Source organism: Polypterus senegalus, chromosome 6, assembly GCF_016835505.1.
Source record: "Polypterus senegalus isolate Bchr_013 chromosome 6, ASM1683550v1, whole genome shotgun sequence".
Taxonomy (NCBI): Eukaryota; Metazoa; Chordata; class Cladistia; order Polypteriformes; family Polypteridae; genus Polypterus; species Polypterus senegalus.
In genome coordinates, this window is record NC_053159.1 from 193,005,359 (window position 1) to 193,023,928 (window position 18,570).

The 18,570-nt window shown below is 45.1% G+C and overlaps 1 protein-coding gene across 14 annotated transcripts in view; it reads left to right on the top strand.

The window, feature by feature from the left end:
* Nucleotides 1-3,484: 3,484 nt before the first annotated feature.
* abi2b (abl-interactor 2b) overlaps nucleotides 3,485-18,570 on the top strand; it is a 32,544-nt gene continuing 17,458 nt past the window's right edge. For 4 of the 14 annotated variants that reach the window (XM_039757837.1, XM_039757843.1, XM_039757849.1 and 1 more), the window contains exon 1: nucleotides 3,487-3,642. In XM_039757837.1, the coding sequence (XP_039613771.1) occupies nucleotides 3,526-3,642 (117 nt within the window). In that variant the 5' untranslated portion in view covers nucleotides 3,487-3,525. Of the gene's footprint in view, nucleotides 3,643-6,759; nucleotides 6,784-18,570 lie in introns of those variants that run through there. The other 10 variants (XM_039757842.1, XM_039757839.1, XM_039757845.1 and 7 more) reach the window with 4 other exon arrangements.

An 18,570-nucleotide genomic window follows, 5' to 3' on the forward strand; every position in this document is an offset into this window, starting at 1 on the left:
ACGGTTTTAAAAATTTGGTGGTCCAAGCGTGAAATTTCTTCTAGTTTTTTAGACCCGTTTGTATGTCTGTCCGCTTTTCACGAGAGAATTACCTCACGGATTTAGATCTTTTTTTTTTTTTCTTCCTATAATTTGCTTAAACGTTCTGGTTGATTTTGCGACTTCTCTCATTTTGCTAAGAATCCGAGTTCACTTGCAGGAGTGATATATTCGTGCTAATCCGAGAGAGAGGCTGCGGGCCGAGGGATGTCAGGAGTAGAGAGCTGGACGGGGCCCTCCTCACTGTCCTGTTTCACTAATGCTGGCTAGTATAATATATATATATATATATATATATATATATATATATATATATATATATGTGTGTGTAACTAGGGGGCTTAGCCTGCTCACTTTGCTTGCCAACCCCCAGGCCTGCATGTGACGATGTGGGTTCTGGCTCCACACTCCCATCTGATTTTGGGAACCCTTGAACCCACCACCGTCGGTAATGTCACCGATGAGCTAGTCAATGGAGGCAAACAAACAATTGAGCAAGGGGTGGTGCAATAAGTGAATAGTACTTTTATTTAAAACTGTCCGTCTCTCTTGCACCGCATGCTTCCTCGCTCCCTGTAACCTCCGTCCTCTTTTCCTCATCTCTTTTTTCTCCTCTCTCCATTTTTCCACCCCACAACCGACTCGTGCTTCTTTTTAAATGACGAGGGGCCATCACAGCTGTAGCATTAGCCACGGGAACAATCACGGATGTGGGCAGTTCCTCACCTGTGCACTACGTGAGAAACACCCACATCGCCGACTGCCCCGCGGCTCGCTACAACAGCGCCCCACGGCCGCTCGGTGCGGTGATTATTTATTTAAAATGAATGGCCTTTGCTCAATGAGCTGTGGACCCATAACACCACACTGCACTACACGCTAGCCACTTTGCGGTTCTGCCGCTCGCATGTGGGGATGCGGATGTTCAATTTAAACAGATTGTTATTTTCATGGGAATTGTTACATATGCATAATTGAACTATTGTACATTGTACAGTAATTACCCATATTAAAAAATAATAAAATGTAATCATCCATCCATTACCCAACCTGCTACAGGGTCATGGGGGCCTGCTGGAGCCAATCCCAGCCAAAACAGGGCACAAGGCAGGAAACAAACCCCGGGCAGGGTGCCAGCTCACCACAGAAAATGTAATAATTTGAAAGTAAATTATGTTTTATGTTGTGTTAGAACAAAATCAGAATTACGCACCAAATACCTCTGTTTGTCTTTGAAATTAACACGCAAATACTTTTTAAACTTACACTTTTACTGTAAAACTCAGTTAAAACAATTTTTTGAATTACATTTTCGTCAAGATTGCTTTGAATTTTGATTCTGTGTTTGGGCTTTCATCGTGACAATGCAACGTATAACTGGCCGTGAGTGAATTTCGTTTTTCTCTCTAATAAATAAACCGACTTTTTTCCGAATGTTTGTCCCTGTGATTTGTTAATTGTCATAGCAAAAGCTGTTCTAACGGGAAACTGTAAATGTTTTAATATGAATGGCATATCAAGATCTCCTTTGGTGTCTCATGTTACCCCTGAAGATGGACTACATTACCTTCCTTGGAAATATCCTTCTTTAAACAGTAATTTATGCGGTAGAAGCCCAGATGGTGTTGACGGCTGTAGATATTCTAAGTGATATTGTAAGTTGATGTTTTCGTCTTCCGCACCATCGCCACCAGCTGTTTCAGCAGAGTCTATTGATACGCGTTTAACCAATTTGCTGTGTAACCGATCGTCAATTTTGGCGTTAATTGGTTTGACTTCATTGTGTTGATAACCCTTCGTGATGGAATTCTTCAATAAGATTAGGACATAATACGTCTTCTTTAATTGGGAACATAAAGTGAGGAAAACGTTAAAATTTATAAGAGCCGACAGCGCAGGAAGTGTGTCTGACCAAAGCATTCACACTAATGAGAGGTGAGAGGACCGTGTGTGTGGCTGAATATGGTTGAGAAGAAGGTGGGACTTAGATAAAAGTCTTGTCTCGTCTCAAGATTTGTTTTATATAATAGAGAGATAAATGATTCCAGGCAGATCCAGGGTGGCCCATCTCGTCTGTCACCGGATAGACGGCTGCGGTCGTGTTGCCTGATTGTTTCCTTGCTGTCTGGCCCCTGGAAACCACTTTTCTTGCCTCAAACAAGATGGTGCGACTTGCCATGCTTCTCACATATCTATGGCTACTATTTGGGAGCATTTCCCTGATGAAAGGATTAGTAGCAAGGGTTTATGGCCACCATGATGGCCTGACTTAACAACATGCAACTATTTCTTGTGGGGTCATTCAAAGGGCTGCGTGTATGAGACAACTCGGCGGACTTTAAATGAACTGCAGTTGAACATTGAAAATGCGATAGAGAATCGATCTCTTGATGTTGCAAAGGGTGTACGAGAACCCGCTGAAACGGGCACAGAGATGTATTGACGCACAAGGAGATCACTTTCAGCGTCTTCTGTACATGTGACTACCACATTTCATCGTTTTTCACTTCACCGTGTAATGCAGTCGTCTTGGTGGAGGTGGACCACCCTGTACAATACGTACAGTGCATCCGGAAAGTATTCACAGTTCATCACTTTCTCCACATTTTGTTCTGTTACAGCCTTATTTCAAAATGGATTAAATTCATTTTTTTCCTCAGAATTCTACACACAACACCCCATAATGACAACATGAAAAAAGTTTACTTGAGGTTTTTGCAAATTTATTAAAAATAAAAAACTGAGAAATCACATGTCTTAATCCAGGCGTGCAGACAGGGCAGGCTCTTGGCGCTGTGTGGGTTTTTTGGTGTTTTCTACCTGGGCTTCTGTGCCACCTGGTGAAGGGGTGCTGACATGTCCCACTTTTGGGGGACAGTTGGTTTCTTTGTTGGAGGATGCAGCATTTCTTCTTCTTAACTTATGAGACTGATTGCCAGATGCCAGTAAAGTTCAGCAGCTGTGGCGGGCGTTGACAGGGGTGTTACAGGCAGCCATGTCGCACCTGCCCTGTGTGGGGACATTGGCACCGGCCCGTTTGCAGTCTTGTATGGGCGCATTGTCAAATAAAGCAGGGCCAAGAAGTGCACCACACTGAGGCTGCTGGCCACAGCGATGCCAAAACCAGAAAAAAGACGTAAGTGAGGGACACCCGCGGCTGACTACGGAATACCATGGCGGAGAAGAGGCTGCGAAAAAGAAACTTGGAGCAGATATAAAGGGTTAAAAAACCGCGACACACGCACACAAAAATGAGACCCCACTGACAGGAGTGTAAACCTGTGGAGGGCGAAGTCGAGGTCCGGCCGCCGAGCTGCGATCTCCTCTGACGCAGACGTGGCCGCCTGGCCTGCCGACCGGTCCGCTAGCTGACTGACTGACTGACTGGAACGCCCGCGCTCTCCCGCCCCCTCCCGCCTCATCTAGACCGGAAGCGCTGCCGAGCCTCACTTCCTGTCCGCGCTTCCCTCTGTTAAAGATGTAAAGATGGCGGAGCTGCAGATGCTGCTAGAGGAGGAGATCCCGGCTGGACGGCGGGCTCTTCTGGACAGCTTCACTAACTTGGAGAGAGTGGCGGACTATTGCGAGAATAATTACATACAGGTGGGCGGCGTCGAGGTCGACCGACTTGGTTGCTGTGGCGAACGGGGATGAAGGGGGCGCCGAAGACTGGGGGGACAGCAGGCGTTGCGAGGCCCCGCTACGGGGAGCTGCGAGGGAAGATGGACTGGGAGGCCGCTCTGGGGCAGAGGCTGGGCGACCAATTTGAGCGGCTGCCCACCTCCAGTCACGCCAGACATGACTGGCCCCGGGTGAAGAAGAGCTGGCAGGCTAGCTGCCTGGCTGGATTCCTTCACGTCTCTAGGCAGCCAGGTGATTGTGAGCAGAATTCAAGCGCCTTGCTTTCGGAACGAGCCAGTCCCATATCGCAGGAAGGTGACAATCTGAAATGGAGTTGGACTCGAATTTGGAGTGGCCGCCTTGACAGCGAATAGTCTAAGCGATGAAATCTCGGGGGGTGCGTGTCGAGCCAGTGCGGCAGGAGAGGTGGTGAGCAGGTGGCATCGGGAACGAATCCGAGTGACAACATCGGAGATTTCCCAGCTGGTAGGAAGCTTGGTGCAGGGGCAGATGGGCATCTTGAGACCCTTGGGTTGTTCGGGGGTTTGAAGACACGGTAGGTCAGGTGTGCAGTGCAGCGGGCACAGCATGATGATGATGATGGTGGGTGTCATTATGGTTGGCAGCCTGGTCGGCACACCGAGCTTGTAGTGTGGGATTTCGGGACCAACACACAAGAATTTCTGTGTGAGTGAATGTGTGAGATGAGTGGGAGGAAGATGAAGTGCTCCATTAATTTGAAGAAAAGCTCCAGCTGTCGGCTTGGTGCCCTCTGACGGCTTTCACCCTCCTGAAACTGTGTGCCAGTCCGGAGGGGAGCCTGCTTGGAATTTCCCATTTGTGGCACAATTTGCGTGTTAGCTGCCTTTTTTATGAGCACCTGTGTTTAATTTGCCCATAGGGTGTGTTGGGGGAAAGAAAATGAAGGCTTAGACGGCTGCCCAAATATCTAATGAATGCCACAAGCACATATAGTTGTATTTAAACATTTGGTTTTCAGCTTACAGTTGATTTGGACATGAGGTGTGGTCAAACTGTAGAAAACCTCGGGTCCAAAAAGAAACGTTGGCTCGTCCCTTTTAACTAAAATAAACACACGATGGCATTGCAAAACCTGAACCACGGCTACAGCCTTCTCTTTAATTGGATTGTGCTCCTTGATTGAGTGGGTCTTGGCTTGTCATGGAGCTCCATCCTTTGGTTTGGCTCGACTCAAAGTGAGACGCCTTCTTCCCGGGTGGGGGGGTGGCATGGTTGACTGGCTTTATAGGCCTTGGCAGAGTCGGGTCCCTCACTGGGTGTTTGTCAGAGCTGTGAAGGTGCAAAATGGGTTTCAATAGTTAGGAGCGGCGCCCCCTGTAGTTTTGGACTGGTATTAACAGAAGGCAAGACCCTCTGATACAGAGCCAAGTCAGCGGTAAGTGTGAGCTCTGGAATGTAACAAGCTGGACTCGGAGGCCCGTTCAGACTGCAAAGGATACACAGGACTTAAGTTGTCCCTAGAATAAAACTTGGCTATAAATATTCACCACAATGACTAAAAAGTACAAAGAGGCACAATATAGGCATATTGCCATAAGAGGAAGCCCCACTAGTTTCCTGACTCGCTTCAGTTAAGCAGTTCATTGGCTGAAAGTCCTCAGTGTCGGTGTGTAAGAGAGGGCATGTGGAGCGTTGTTCATAATGGCACTCAGTTTTGTCTTTGGTCTGTCCACTACTCCTACCTCCGGGGGAGCCTGCCCTTTTAATTAGCCTGTTGATTCAGTGCGCCTCTTTTGATGTAACGTTTAGCTGCACTGGCCATCGTAGAGCTGTAGAAGATACAAAGTAATGTCATTGCCCACATTATTTGAGTACAGTCTGCTGTGCTCGCCCTTCTGCAGTCCCTCTTGCTTTACAAGACCGGTTTGAGACTGTCCTTAATGTGGACCCCCAAGTACATGTAGGAGCGCACCACTTTGACCTCCATTCCCTGAATAATGACCACAGATATGGAAAGACCTGCAGGTTAGGTGCATTGGAGATTCTAAATTGTCCCTAGTGTGTGCTTGGTGGGCTGGCGCCCTGCCTGGGGTTTGTTTCCTGCCTTGCACCCAGTGTTGGCTGGGATTGGCTCCAGCAGACCCCCGTGACCCTGTAGTTAGGATATAGCGGGTTGGATAACGGATGGATATGGAGGCTGTCTGGTACAGTGAAAGTCAATTCCTTGGTAATAATATTTGATAAACCCGCTGATTGAGAAGGTTCAGCTCATTTGTGCTGTGTGTGTGTAGCCAGCCTGGGCTTACATGGAATTGTGTCAAGGCGGCATGCATTCATTTCTTAGCCCCCCTTTACTGCTTTGCAGTGCCGAAAGTGGGCATTGTCTGCTGACGGAGTGATCATTACGAGCCCGAGCTCTTTATGAGTTGTGTTCAGAGAGGATTCTGCTCTTAACTTATTTTTTTTTCTCTCTCTGTCTGAAGTAGTGTTGTGACTAACCAAAGTGGGAAGAAGCAGCTTTAATGAAAACCAAATGTTTTGTGTGGGAGGGCAGGCAGGCCTGTCAAGAGGCCCTCAAATAAATGCACTGAGCACACAGATGTATACATGACAAATTAAAAAAGTCACAAGACCATCTGATTTTTATTTGTTTTTTTCTTTTCGTTTGGAGAAAACAGGCATTAGTCATAAGTATGATCTGCTGTCTTGGACTCCGCATTCATTGTGCAAAGGCATTCTGCCCGTTCAATCCCCCAAGTTAAGCTGCTCTGTTGGGTTTGTGATGGCGGGTATTCTAGCGTCAAGAAAAAGATATGGGCACAGATCACTAAGGGATGTCCGGGGGGAGCCGCTCATACCTTATTTATGACATGCCCGCCTCCGTTTCTTTCCAAACCCGTGTCTATGACTCAGTGTGTATTTCAAAGAGCATGCCATTCTGTCATTTAAATATGAGCCGTCTGCATTGATCATCACCGTGCAAAGTGCTTGTAAGAGATGGGCGTCCTCCAGAAGTTAAGGACAAATTCCTGACATAATGGCACTCCGAGCCATGTTGTAACCCAAGCCAGGTGTTCTCTTGGGACAGGATTTAGTTTCACTCAGTGTTTTACAAAAGCAGGAACTCTGCTCCTACAAAAGGTAAGAAAACATGAAGACGGTATCGGGTGCCTCCTCCGCCAGTAGTCCGATTTTAAAATTGGCGGAACTTGGATTGTTGTCAGCATATTTGAAGAGGCCTTCACTCGGTGTGCCCGCTGGCACTTTTTGTTTCTGATGAAACTAACAAAACAAAGTCACACGCTAAGCTGTAAACAGAAGTCTGCTTGTACACTGAAGTTGAGTGTTTGTGTCGTGCAGCTTTGTATGTCACATGAACTCCTCTGCACACACCCATACTGCTTTGTGCTCACTGCCTGTTTGAAATGAGTTGGTCTCAGCCTGGGGGGTTATTGGGGTACCGCAGGAATTGAGTGTGAAAGGGGTAGACGTGGTCCCACCAGAGGGGTGGGCCCCAGGACCAAGATGGAAGGAGTCATCTTGTGATGGTGATGGGGACACGTTCTTTCAGCTTCTTTTTTTTTTGTTTGGGGTCATTGCAGTTGTCGCGAGGTAAGCCTTAAAAATAAAATAGAGTGAGGGTGCCGTGTGTACGTGTAAAGAGGGACGGTTGTCCTGGTGGGAGCTTTTTTCCCCTCATTGCCATGTGCCATTTGGGTTGGTGGAGATGTGCGCCAACGGCAAGTTAAACTGCCTGTTCTTCATTCCTCCAGGGAATGCAGCCTGGCCACATTTGTCTGGTCTCGTTAGTCCTGATGGGTCGCTTGTGTTGTTGAGCACCAAGTGTGCACATGGACTGGGCAGCACTTGGCGGAAGTGTTGTCAGCTGCCTGAAAACATAAAACTGTGGCAGAGACAGAGGGGCTGTTTTTTTGTGGTTGGTACATCTGTGAAGGGTGCTGGAAAAACAAAAAAACCTTAAACGTGGTCTGCAGGAGACGGGCATTGGCGTTTGTAGTTCTAGGCACACCACAGACTCCCTTCGTGAGGAGTCATTTCACCCACTGTTGGAAATATCCACGTAAATGGTTTTAATCCAGTGCAGGAGGGCACTTGTTATAGAAGGGTGCTTTATAGGTAGAGGTTTCATTTTTATTGAGATTGGTGTGCTGTTAACAGTCCAGGCGCATTCTTTAGATTTGTGTCCGCTTCGTACCTGGCAGATGTAGGGCCCTGGTGACAGGGGGACATATTTGAGTGTGCAGGCTACCCGTACACGTGGCTTTTTTCTCTCTTTTTTGTTTTGTTTTGCTGCACACGCTCCACGCATAGTCGGCAATGAGCGTTTCTGAGAGGCAGGGACTTCCCCGGGCCTCTGTGGCGGTGTGAGGGTAGCTTGACAGACGTCGTGTCCCATCTCTGTGTTCCCCTGGGGTCAGTGGTTTATACTCGGTGAGTAGAAAGGAAGAGGTATTCGTCTGTGGCTTTGCTGTGGTTACTTCTCATAGAGTCACGTGAAGGCTTGGTGTGAAACTGTGCATCTTGACACCCAGGTGTTGGCTTTTTGACACCCAGAGAGGGTTTGAATTCCGAGGGGCCGGTGACTCTCTTGGATTTTGGGAGTTGACCACACAGTCCAGTAAATGTATTTAGTCAGATGGAGATCTGAGGAGAAGGCAGAGTTTGGAGTTGCACTGCTGCACTTTCTCCTTCAGTAAAGGACAGTTTGTCGTTTTAGTTGGAGAAAATAATTGTTTTAAGATTCATTTTAATCTGTAGAATGAGCTTGACACCGAGTCTCAAAGCACTTTATTGTAAAAACTCAATTAGCTACTTCTCCATTTCAAATCCCAACTGGAGTGCCGTCTGTGTGTGTGGAGTGAGTGAGTGTGTGAGTGTGTGTGTGTTCCCTCTGTGTTGATTAGCATTATTTCGTATGAGGCAGACAGACGGCTTTACCCAAGGCAACTCACATGTTCAGAATAATTTACATTTGTTGACGTACATTTTGTTACAGTTGCAGCGCTAGCTGATGAAGTGATTTGCTCAGAATCACAGAGCGAGTGGAAAGTGGGACTCAATCTGGCAGCCGTGTGGTTTGAAGTCCCACGCCCTAGCAGCTTCACCACATTGCCTGCCCTCATTCCATGGGTTTCCCCTTCCGATCCAAATTAGTCGAATTGGCCCGCTGGGAGGGTGCGTGTAGGCACAGAGTGAAGACATGAGTCAGCAGACGGTGATTTAGTGTGTATGTTTGCAATGCACGGGTGTCAAACTCCAGTCCTGGAGGGCCGCAGTGGCTGCAGGTTTTCATTCTAACCATCTTCTTAATGAGCTGCTCATTAACTTCTTGCTGCTCATTAACTTCTTTTGCCTCATTTTAATGAACTTGACTCGGGGGCCCCTTTGTTGTTTCTTTTTCCTTAATTAGCAGTCAAATAATGAGACACAAAACAAGCCGTCATGTGACCAGCTCACCTGTGTCTGTCTCACAATATCTGAAAATAAAGAAAGTTGAAGGTCTCCGCAAGGTTGACCTCTCAGGTCACCAAACCATTTTGACGGCAAAATCAACAGTTTTGAGAGCAGCAACAGGCCGTGGAATTAAATAACGGGGTTAACCGCAAGAATCAGCTTCTCGTTAAGAAAGTAATTGGTTGGAGTTTGAAGCCCCAGTGTAGCTGGTCATCTTTCGGCTCGTTTCAAATGTCATTTCTGTTTGGCTGTTATTTAATGAAGAAAAGAATCGATTCAGAGGACTGAATCCTTAAAAACAGGGCTATTAAAAAGAAGGGAAAAAGAATTTAATTAGCAGTGAAAACTGGTCACTGATTAGGAATAGGGTTAGAATGAAAACCTGCAGCCACTGCGGCCCACTGCGGCCCATAGTTCAACACCCCGATCTATTGGAATGTATCATGTAATGTGTGTGGTGCATTTTTCATTCCAACAGATGACGCATCACAAACTGGAATTCCTGACATACTGAGCTCAGAAATAGCAAATCATTTACAACCTTTAAATGTTAAAATGGCCTTTTCTTTATGATTACAGTGGCTTTGTTTGGTTTTAATTTTATATCTTCTGTTTTTTTTCTGATGTCTTAAGTTGTTTATAATGTTTCTTTTCATTTATTTATTTGTTTGTTTGGTGTCCTTGAGTTCTCAGAAAGGCGCTTTGTATAAATAAAATATTATTATTATTATTAAACATGAGCACTACTGTTATAGAATCTGATAGCAAATGCACAAACTAAACGTATAACTTAATAAAGGAAAATTTTAAATGGAAAAAATATAAGAAATAAAAGAAAGATGCTAATCTTATTTGAGTTCATTAAACATTCTGGTGATCTCATTTCATTAAAGGCAAAAAAAGAGCAGAAATAAATCAGGTAAGCAGGTAACTTTCTATTATCAGCTATCAAGAGGGCTCACTGGCCTTCAAGGACCCGAGCCTGAGACCCTCATGATCAGAACATCACTGTGACGGTCGGTGGACTCTAATGGGATTAGCGCTTCTTCTATGTGCTTTTTTTTACATTTCCCTTATTAGTTTATTGTGTCGTTTGTATTCACCATCTGTTGGAATGAAAAACACAATGCTCTTTATTCATACGTGCAACAAATGCCTTGGAATGGCCGTGTCGACAGTGACAGACACCCTTGACAGGCTACATCCACACTTGATTTCTCTGCCCACGCTTATGGCATAGCAGTTCAAACAACACTGGGCACTGGCAGAAACGGGAAGAGGAATTGTCCTCCTTGAAGGGATGGTTATGTGGCCAGCCATGGGGTTCATTTTATTGTAAAACTATAACGATTGGTAAGTTATCCCCCTTCTGTGTGTGTAAGCAGCACTCCCATTGTACACAAGTGTAATTTCGATGCATACGGGTAAAGCCGATGTGTCATTATGTGATTTCTAGTTGTTGGCTTTCTCTGACTTGCCGACAGCTGATCTTGTTGCTGGACCATGTCAGTTTACAGCACTGAAAATGCTGGGCATGTCACATTTAGCAACTGTGTGTGTGTAACTGACTGCAATCCGCCGTTCTCTGCGTTGTGTAAATGATCGTCACGTAGGCATGTAGGGTTAAAACACAAGCTTTTATTTTCCTCTTCAAGAAACTCTCTTTTTCAAAACAAAAGGGAAAAAATGGGCGTCACATAAACGTCTTCTCCCCTGTGCTGCACAGCATCCACCGCACTTCTCCCCTTATTATTTATACAAACACATTGCATATAAAACTATTTACAAAAAAATGACTGACATTTTCCAAAGTGAACTATTTACAATACACACAGCTTTATACAGGAAAAAATCCTAATATTATAATTACATATTCTTAAAAAAAGAAAAAAGAAAAGAAAAATATATATAGAATACCTTTTCAAAACAAAAGGAAAAAAATGCACAGGGCGTCACATAAACGTCTTCTCCCCTAGGCCTAATAAATAATTAAATTAAATCAATTACAAATAATTAGTACAAAATGAATGACATAAAAATCGGGGAGAACTGAAACCACAACCTAACCCCACAGCATCCACCACACGTCTGGCGTTGGAGCAAAACAACCATGGAGCCTGCAGGTTGAGGTGTGACGGTAATTAATACCCGTACTACAACAAATTCTAACCGTTAGTATGTTATTAACTATTTACAGGGATCAGCTCTTTTTGGGGAGGAGGTTCATAACTAAAAACAAACAAAAATTAGAAGTAACATGTTACACTTCGCTACATGTGCTGACCCCCAGAACGGTTGCACTTGCGCCTTTTTGTAACATGCTGCCTATAGTGTGCTGCTTGACGAAGCCGATGCTGCCCTGATGGCTGATGGGTAAGGCAGTGTCAGCTGCCGTCTCTGCCCTTTGTTTCTTTTCCAGTCTGTTGCGGTATGTGAAATACAAGATGTCAGACAGGCAAGCTTCTCTTCTGTTTGTGAGGTCGCCCGCGTTCTTAGTCCTCATTGCTGCATTGTAGACATTGTTCTTCCAGATGAGCGCTCGTTGGTTGTTGGCTCTCGTGCACACAGTGCTGCCACCTACAACTAAAGACATAATCCGTCCTGTTTTGATTTTTGTCAGAGCGAGTCCCTGGGAATGTCGCATTAGGCCACCGGCTCGATGAGAACAAGCTGCCGACTGCCTCTGACTTACTAATTACGACTGAGAAAGTCTCTTAATCTGACACGGCCTTAAGTAACTCGGTACGCACCACAGAAAGCAACTCCTGTATGTCACCATTTTGCAGAATGATTTCCTTCCGTGAAGGGTAACTGGCTAGTCAGGGAATGATGCATCATGAGCAGGATCCAATCAGGAAAGGGTCATGTAATGAGCGGGAACCTATCGGAATGGCGTTAGGGTGTGTGTTTTCACTCGTTCACACAGAAGTTGTGAGTCCTTATTGAGGGTTAACAGTGCCAGGGTAGTGTGTGTACAATGGAGAGTAATGTCTGCGTTTTGAAATGATGGCTGTGGTCTGAGCGAGTCACGAGTGACGTCATAGTTATGGCGGAGTGCTGCTTCATTCTGTTCAATTTATTTGAATTGGCTGATGCTTCTGCACACAGACTGAAGAGCTGGACCAGTCACTGGTCACCATTTATTGTGGACTCGGACAGCTAGTTAAAAAAAAAAAAACGGACCTTCAACAGTACACAAATGTGCTTTATATACAAAAACAATACCATCAGCAGTTGCTTGAAGTGAGAGTGACGGCCAGCGTGGCTCATTTGTGTGATTTAGTGTCCAATCCTTGGGCCTCAGATTTTGGCGTACAGATTCTGTTTGGGTGCGGCTCCCGTCTGTGGCGCAGGCCTCACTACTGTTGCGTGTCGATGTCTACCTCTGGTCTTTGCTTTAATGAGGTACATTTTCACAAGTGTGCCGTGGTGGTGGATTTCTCTTGTGAGTACCGGAGGTGTTAAAGGCAGAGCAGAGTTCCCAACACTAACACAATTCAAAGCTGCACTTTGACAGCTGTGTGGAGTGACGTAAGTGAGGTATGTGCCATCTGTGGTGAGGATTGTGGGGAGCAAGGAGGGCAGACGGACGGCAGCCATCTCTTGAAAATGGATTGGGATAACAAACCAAAATCGATCTGATTCTTTTGTTTAGCACTTTTAATGGAGTTTGGCTCTTTTGTGTGGAGGTCTGGCGTCTAGTGATGAAGTTAGCAGCTGTAGACCCCGCCACCAGCTCCCCGGTTGAGCGTGAGTGCGTCACTTCACAACTGCACTGTGCAGTCCATGACAATTACTTTGCTAAGGTGGTGACTCCTGGAGGGCACCGCTCATCGAGACGGTTTAGTCAAACTGAAAAGTTTTCAGACAGCTGGTTTTATGCTGAACATTTTTTTTCCTTTGCCAGAGTGAAACATTGAGCAGCTGATACTTGGTGTGACTCGTATGCTGGAGCTGTTTAAGTAGATGTGACATTTGGTGACATCATCATCATCAAAACCGACGTGGGCTGGACAGACACTTGTGCCTTAGTAGATGAATTAGACCAGGGGTTAGGCTTGGGGTCAGGGATTGGTGTCTGCTGGTAAGCTGCTCGACCCAGCAGTGCTTGGCCTGAAGAAACCCTGATGAGCTGCTGTGGGGGACTCGACACCTTCTAGGGGTCAGAGGCAATCCCACTTGTGCAACAGGTATTGGTGGGACTGATGTGGACACGTTTGATTGTGGCAAAGGAAACTGAGCATCGACTCTTGGACTCTCACATTTGGTTCACATAGTTTGTTAGATCAGAATTTTCATTAGAAATGCTTTGCTCAAACAAAGAATCCCAAAGGTCGTCTGGTTAAAGGCCGTCCGTCAACGTTTTAGTCTTCTCATCTGATCTAAAGTGGTTTGGAGGTAGTGGAGAAAAAGGATGGGGAGCCACTGATCACAACTTGGTGTTGATTTGGCTCTGAAAAATGGAACGACTGCAGGAAGGACCTGGAAGACCCAAATGAGTAGAGAGGGTGAGGGTGTTCTGGGAACAGCCAGAGAATATCTGTGTTTGGGTGGAGATGAGCCGTCCCCTCTGGAAGAGCTTCTTCTCTGCACAGGTAGAGTTTGAGAAAATGGGGTGTGAATGAAGCTGTCCTCAGTGGTGGTGACAGCTGTTAGGACCTTTGAGAGAAAGGTGGTCAGTGACTGTCCTGATGACAAACGTACATTCTGTTGGGTGAAGTTAGTGGTGAAGGGCGATGTCAGGCTAAAGAAAGAGGTCTGAGTAGATGGGCCTTCACATTTTATTAGGATGTGCTAGCGGGACATGAAGGCCAATGGATGGAACTAATAGTGACATTATGGAGGGGTGGAAGGAGCCCAGTGCTGGAAACGTTGAATGAGATTTGAGTCCATTTCTCTGCTTGAGGTCAATCTGGGAATGAATGTGTCCTGAGGTGCCAAGGCCTCCTCGGGTGTAGAGCTCCTCGGTCCAGATGTACTTTGGCTGTGGTTGGAGTCTCTTTGTTGGAAATGGTTGTAGTTTTCCCTCAAGCCTTGGAACTACACATCCTGTGCTTGACTTGCCATGTTTCTTTTCAATTGTTAATGTTGTACTTTCAAATCATTCACAGCATTACCCATGAGGGTCCACTTTAGTAAGTTGCTTTGGGTAAAGGTGTCTGCTAAATATTGACGTCTGCGGTGGGCTGGTGCCCTGTGTTGGCTGGGATTGGCTCCAGCAGACACCCGTGACCCTGTGTTGGGATATAGCGGGATGGATAATTATTGGCTAACAATGATAATCAAGTGCCTGTCCGGGCAGCATTATCCTTAAAGCCGTCTTCATCGTGCCTTTTTAAATGCTGCTGTATCATGACCGCCAGATTTTCCTGATAAGGAAGACAGATATTTCAAGGTCAGGTTGGTCTTTTCACCAGCCATTGCACTGTAGACTGGTGACATGTTGTATGTTGATTAGCACATGCAAGTAAGAAGTTCTCTGGACTTAAATGACTTTAAGTACCCCTAGGTATGGGGACAAGCTGGCAGAGTGCGGTGGCAGTCCCAAATTTGAGAAAAGGAATAAGAGGACATTTCTTTTTCAGCTTCCATTGAGTCTCGGACCTGTTGATTAGATTGTCCCCAGTTGTGTCTTGTGGAAGGGGCCACCGGATTATGGTGTTCTGGGCGTGATGCTGAATGCCTTAAGTTGAATTTGTTAAGAGTTGGCATCGGACTTTGTCAAGGGTACATCTTGTCTCCTCCTTGGTTTGTGATTCTCATGGACAGCACATCAAAGCACTGGGTGGCTTTCTAGTTTGGAGACCCCACATGGTGTTCAGTTGAATGTGATGACATTGTGATAAAAATAAGCTCCTCGGCACTTGAAATCTCAGAAGGTAAGTGCAGAGCAACATCCAGAAGTGGAGAAATTTCAAGATTGTGAAGTCTCGTTCATTATTCAGGGTCAAACTGAGGTGGTCTTGCAGGATTACTGAGTGGTGAGAGGTAGGGAGATAATCTGTAGAACTGGGGCCAGTCAAGATGATCTGGATTTGCATTACAGATTCCCTCGACCATCTCAGACAAGACCTGTCTACTGGGGAGATTGGAAGGATCAGCTCAGAACAGTTGGAAAGAGTAGGCTGGGCTGGGCAGGTGTGGTCATTGTGGAATGTGGCCACCACAACCTCACCAGAGCTGAAGCAAATGGAAAATGAGTGAGAGGTTACATTTTAAAGAGAGGGATCTGGAAATCCAAAGCTTCGAGTTAGAACAGGCCGTGAAGAATCATTTTGGGCTTCTTATCATTGGGCGCAGGTTATCTTCTGTCGAGGTTTTGTCCAGAAGTCGCTGTGTAATGATGTTGAAGTTTTTCACAGTGGGGTGGGGAACACTTCCGATCTCAATAAGATTTTTGTTCAGCCTCTTTAAAAACCAGCTATGAATGTAAATGACATGACGTACACACAGACGTCAAAGACAGAAGAGCTCCAGCGTAACCATTTTAAAGTTTAGGGAGCTAGGAGACGCATGTTGTGTTAACAGTCCAACCACGTCCGCGTCTTACTCTGTGGGTTAGCATGTACGGTATACGCTAGGGATGGCAGGATGACAAGATACTGAAAAAATGAAATTCAGAAATTCAATACCATTTTTATAGTATATAATGTAGCTCAATAAAAAAGTATTTAAATAAATTTCAATTCTGTATGCATTAAAATCCTTGCATTGATGAAAACAATACAAATTGTAGTCATTTAATGCAAATACTTGAAGTTGTGCTGTCTTTTGTAGAAGGTAAGAGTAAAGTTCTGTCAAATCTAGAAGTTTATGAGCACATGGAGGAGTAGCTCCACTGTTCATGTAACTGAACTCCTTACATTATATAGTATATGTGATGAAACAGAATTTTAAAAAGACGCATAATAAGAAAAGAAAAGAAAGTAAAGCGCTATAGCAGCACACCTGATGATCATCAGAGTTTAAAAACTGAAGGACTACATCACTGAAGAGCGTGAGCCCGAATGAACAGCGCTGAACAAAACCATCACACAGACCCATCCCAGTGCGTTAAAAACATTTACCTGACTGCAGAAAAAACAAAACAAATGTCACATCCCTTCATTAAACACAACAGTTCACAGGATTAAACTACTTGACGTTTCTGGAATTTAGACATTTGATACCACTGCCTGAAATTCTTTGGATTGACTCGTGTGTCGTTCTTTCAAGTGTTTGACTAGATGGCTTGCCTTGCCCCCGTTACTTGGTATTGTGTGGTAGCAGATCTTGCATACTGGCTGCCGTGTTTCTTGTGGTTTTCTGTTCCCTTTTGCCATAAAACTGTTTTTCCATATGCCACCCTGGATGCCCTCTGTGTTGGTGAAGGCAGCAAAGGTGTTGAAGTTGCCATCTTATGAACAAACCTGCCAGTGGGTGGAAATGGGGCTGCAAGTTTTATCATGTCCATTGGGAGCTCAATTGTCAAAAGCTGGCGTGACCTGGAAAGTGCATTCGGTACCATGAAAAATAAGCATTGATGCAACTGAATACCAAGATCCTGGCCTTTAATGACCTCTTGGGCACGGCCATCAGCAGTGTGTCTGTCTGTCTGTGAGTCCCAAATGAGGCGCATGACCTGCATTGTGAGGGGGCGTCAGTTACGGCACTACAGCCATGTGGCGCCATTACCCGAGGGTGATCTGGCTTGTGGACCAGGCTAAGGGGTCGCCCACGTAACACCTGGCTCTGGCAGATTGAGGGTCATTTCCGGAGGGTGGGACTGGACCGCGTGTCTGCCTGGGGGTTGCAAACCGGGATCCCGAGTTGTTTCATCGTGTAGTGGGTGCTCCCTGACTTGACTTGATTTGATGCAACTGAATGCCACCATCGATACTTTTGACAATTGTAGTATATGCTAATGAAGCATAGAATGTGTTGGCACATTTATACAAAATTAGTAGCTGCTGGCTTATGACGAAATGAAGACAAAACTACTGAGGTGACTCAGTCACTCACTCGCCACTGCACTGGAGTAGGTGACGTGTTACGTGTTGATTAGCGTGTGCAAGTCGAGTGAACACGGCACACCAAGGGCTTTACAAACCTTGACATCTTCATCTTAGTTGTGTTTTTTCCTCCCATGTTTCTTCATTAGAAGCCAAGTCACATTAATAAAGCTGGATGTTTAATGCTGCGCTCATTTTAATGCATTTATTTTTTCTTGGAGTTTCCCATCCAAGAGGTTTTTGTCGACAGGACTCTTTGATATTCCTCAACCCTTCACTTTTCTCTTTTCAAATATTTCATTAAAAACGTATATGGTGATGGTGGAAAGTAATGCATTACATTTACTCTTGTTCTTATACTTGACTAAGCGATGCAGGGAATTGTACTTTTACTCTTTAAAATATATATTTTAATATTGACCTGCATTGAAAATGTAACAAAGCAGAATCATTACAGGGTATGGTTGGCTGACTGTGTTCAAAATCTGCTGTTCTCAGCGGCCATTTAAAATAAAACTCCATGCAAATCCATTCAGTGGCAGGTCACGAGCTTGGAGCGTGAAGCGTTTTCGCTGTTTTTGCTCAGTGTGTGTATCTCGGTGCATCAGTGAGGCCAAGTGTGCGCTTTGATCATTCCCTTCTTAAATTCAGTCTGCAGCGAGTTCAGATTTCTTGGAATAGAGGTGACAGTGACACACTTTATTAAAACGAGTGCAGTCCTTTATATCCTGGTGACATTTAAGTGCCATTCAGTCTCGAGGACAGCTTTGTTATGTGGATTTGCTCTGACTGTTTGTTTATTTTGGAAGCTTAGTGTTGTTTGTTAAAATGGTCTTTTTACATTGAAACTGTAGACCACATGTGTTAGCTACCAAGTGAAATTCTGTGGGCTTCTTGTCCACTGACCATAAAAATACAAAAATAAGTAAAATCCCTTTTTTTAAATTAAGCCAATCAAAGTGTACACAAAATGTTAATCCATAATACACAATCCATAAAAGAAAATCAAATGCTTGGCACAATTGTAATAAGATGTTCCTAAGATGTTTATCCAGGTTGACATGCCCAGCAACATGCCTGTTGTTTCCTAGCCAGTGATGACAGATTCTTCTTCATCGGCTCTCTTTGAGCCTCTCTTTTCTAACACTCCATCTTCAGGTGGGTGACATGGACATCTGCCGCTCCTCTCCATGCACAGAGTGGCTCCTCAGATTCCCTTTTCTCTGCTTGTTACTCCATATTTGTAAATGTAAAAGCACATACAGTACTCCAGTCTCAGCTCTCTCCTAAGTCTGTCTGCTCGCTGTTCACACCAAGGCCTTGTTTCCTCCACAACTGTAATGGTCTGCGTGAAGGAGCAATGCAGCTGAATCACCGTAAAGCTTAGAAAAGCAGGTTCTGAAAAAGAAACGTTTTCTGAGATCAGCAGATTTACTGATGACTAGTTGAGTCATTTGGAGTT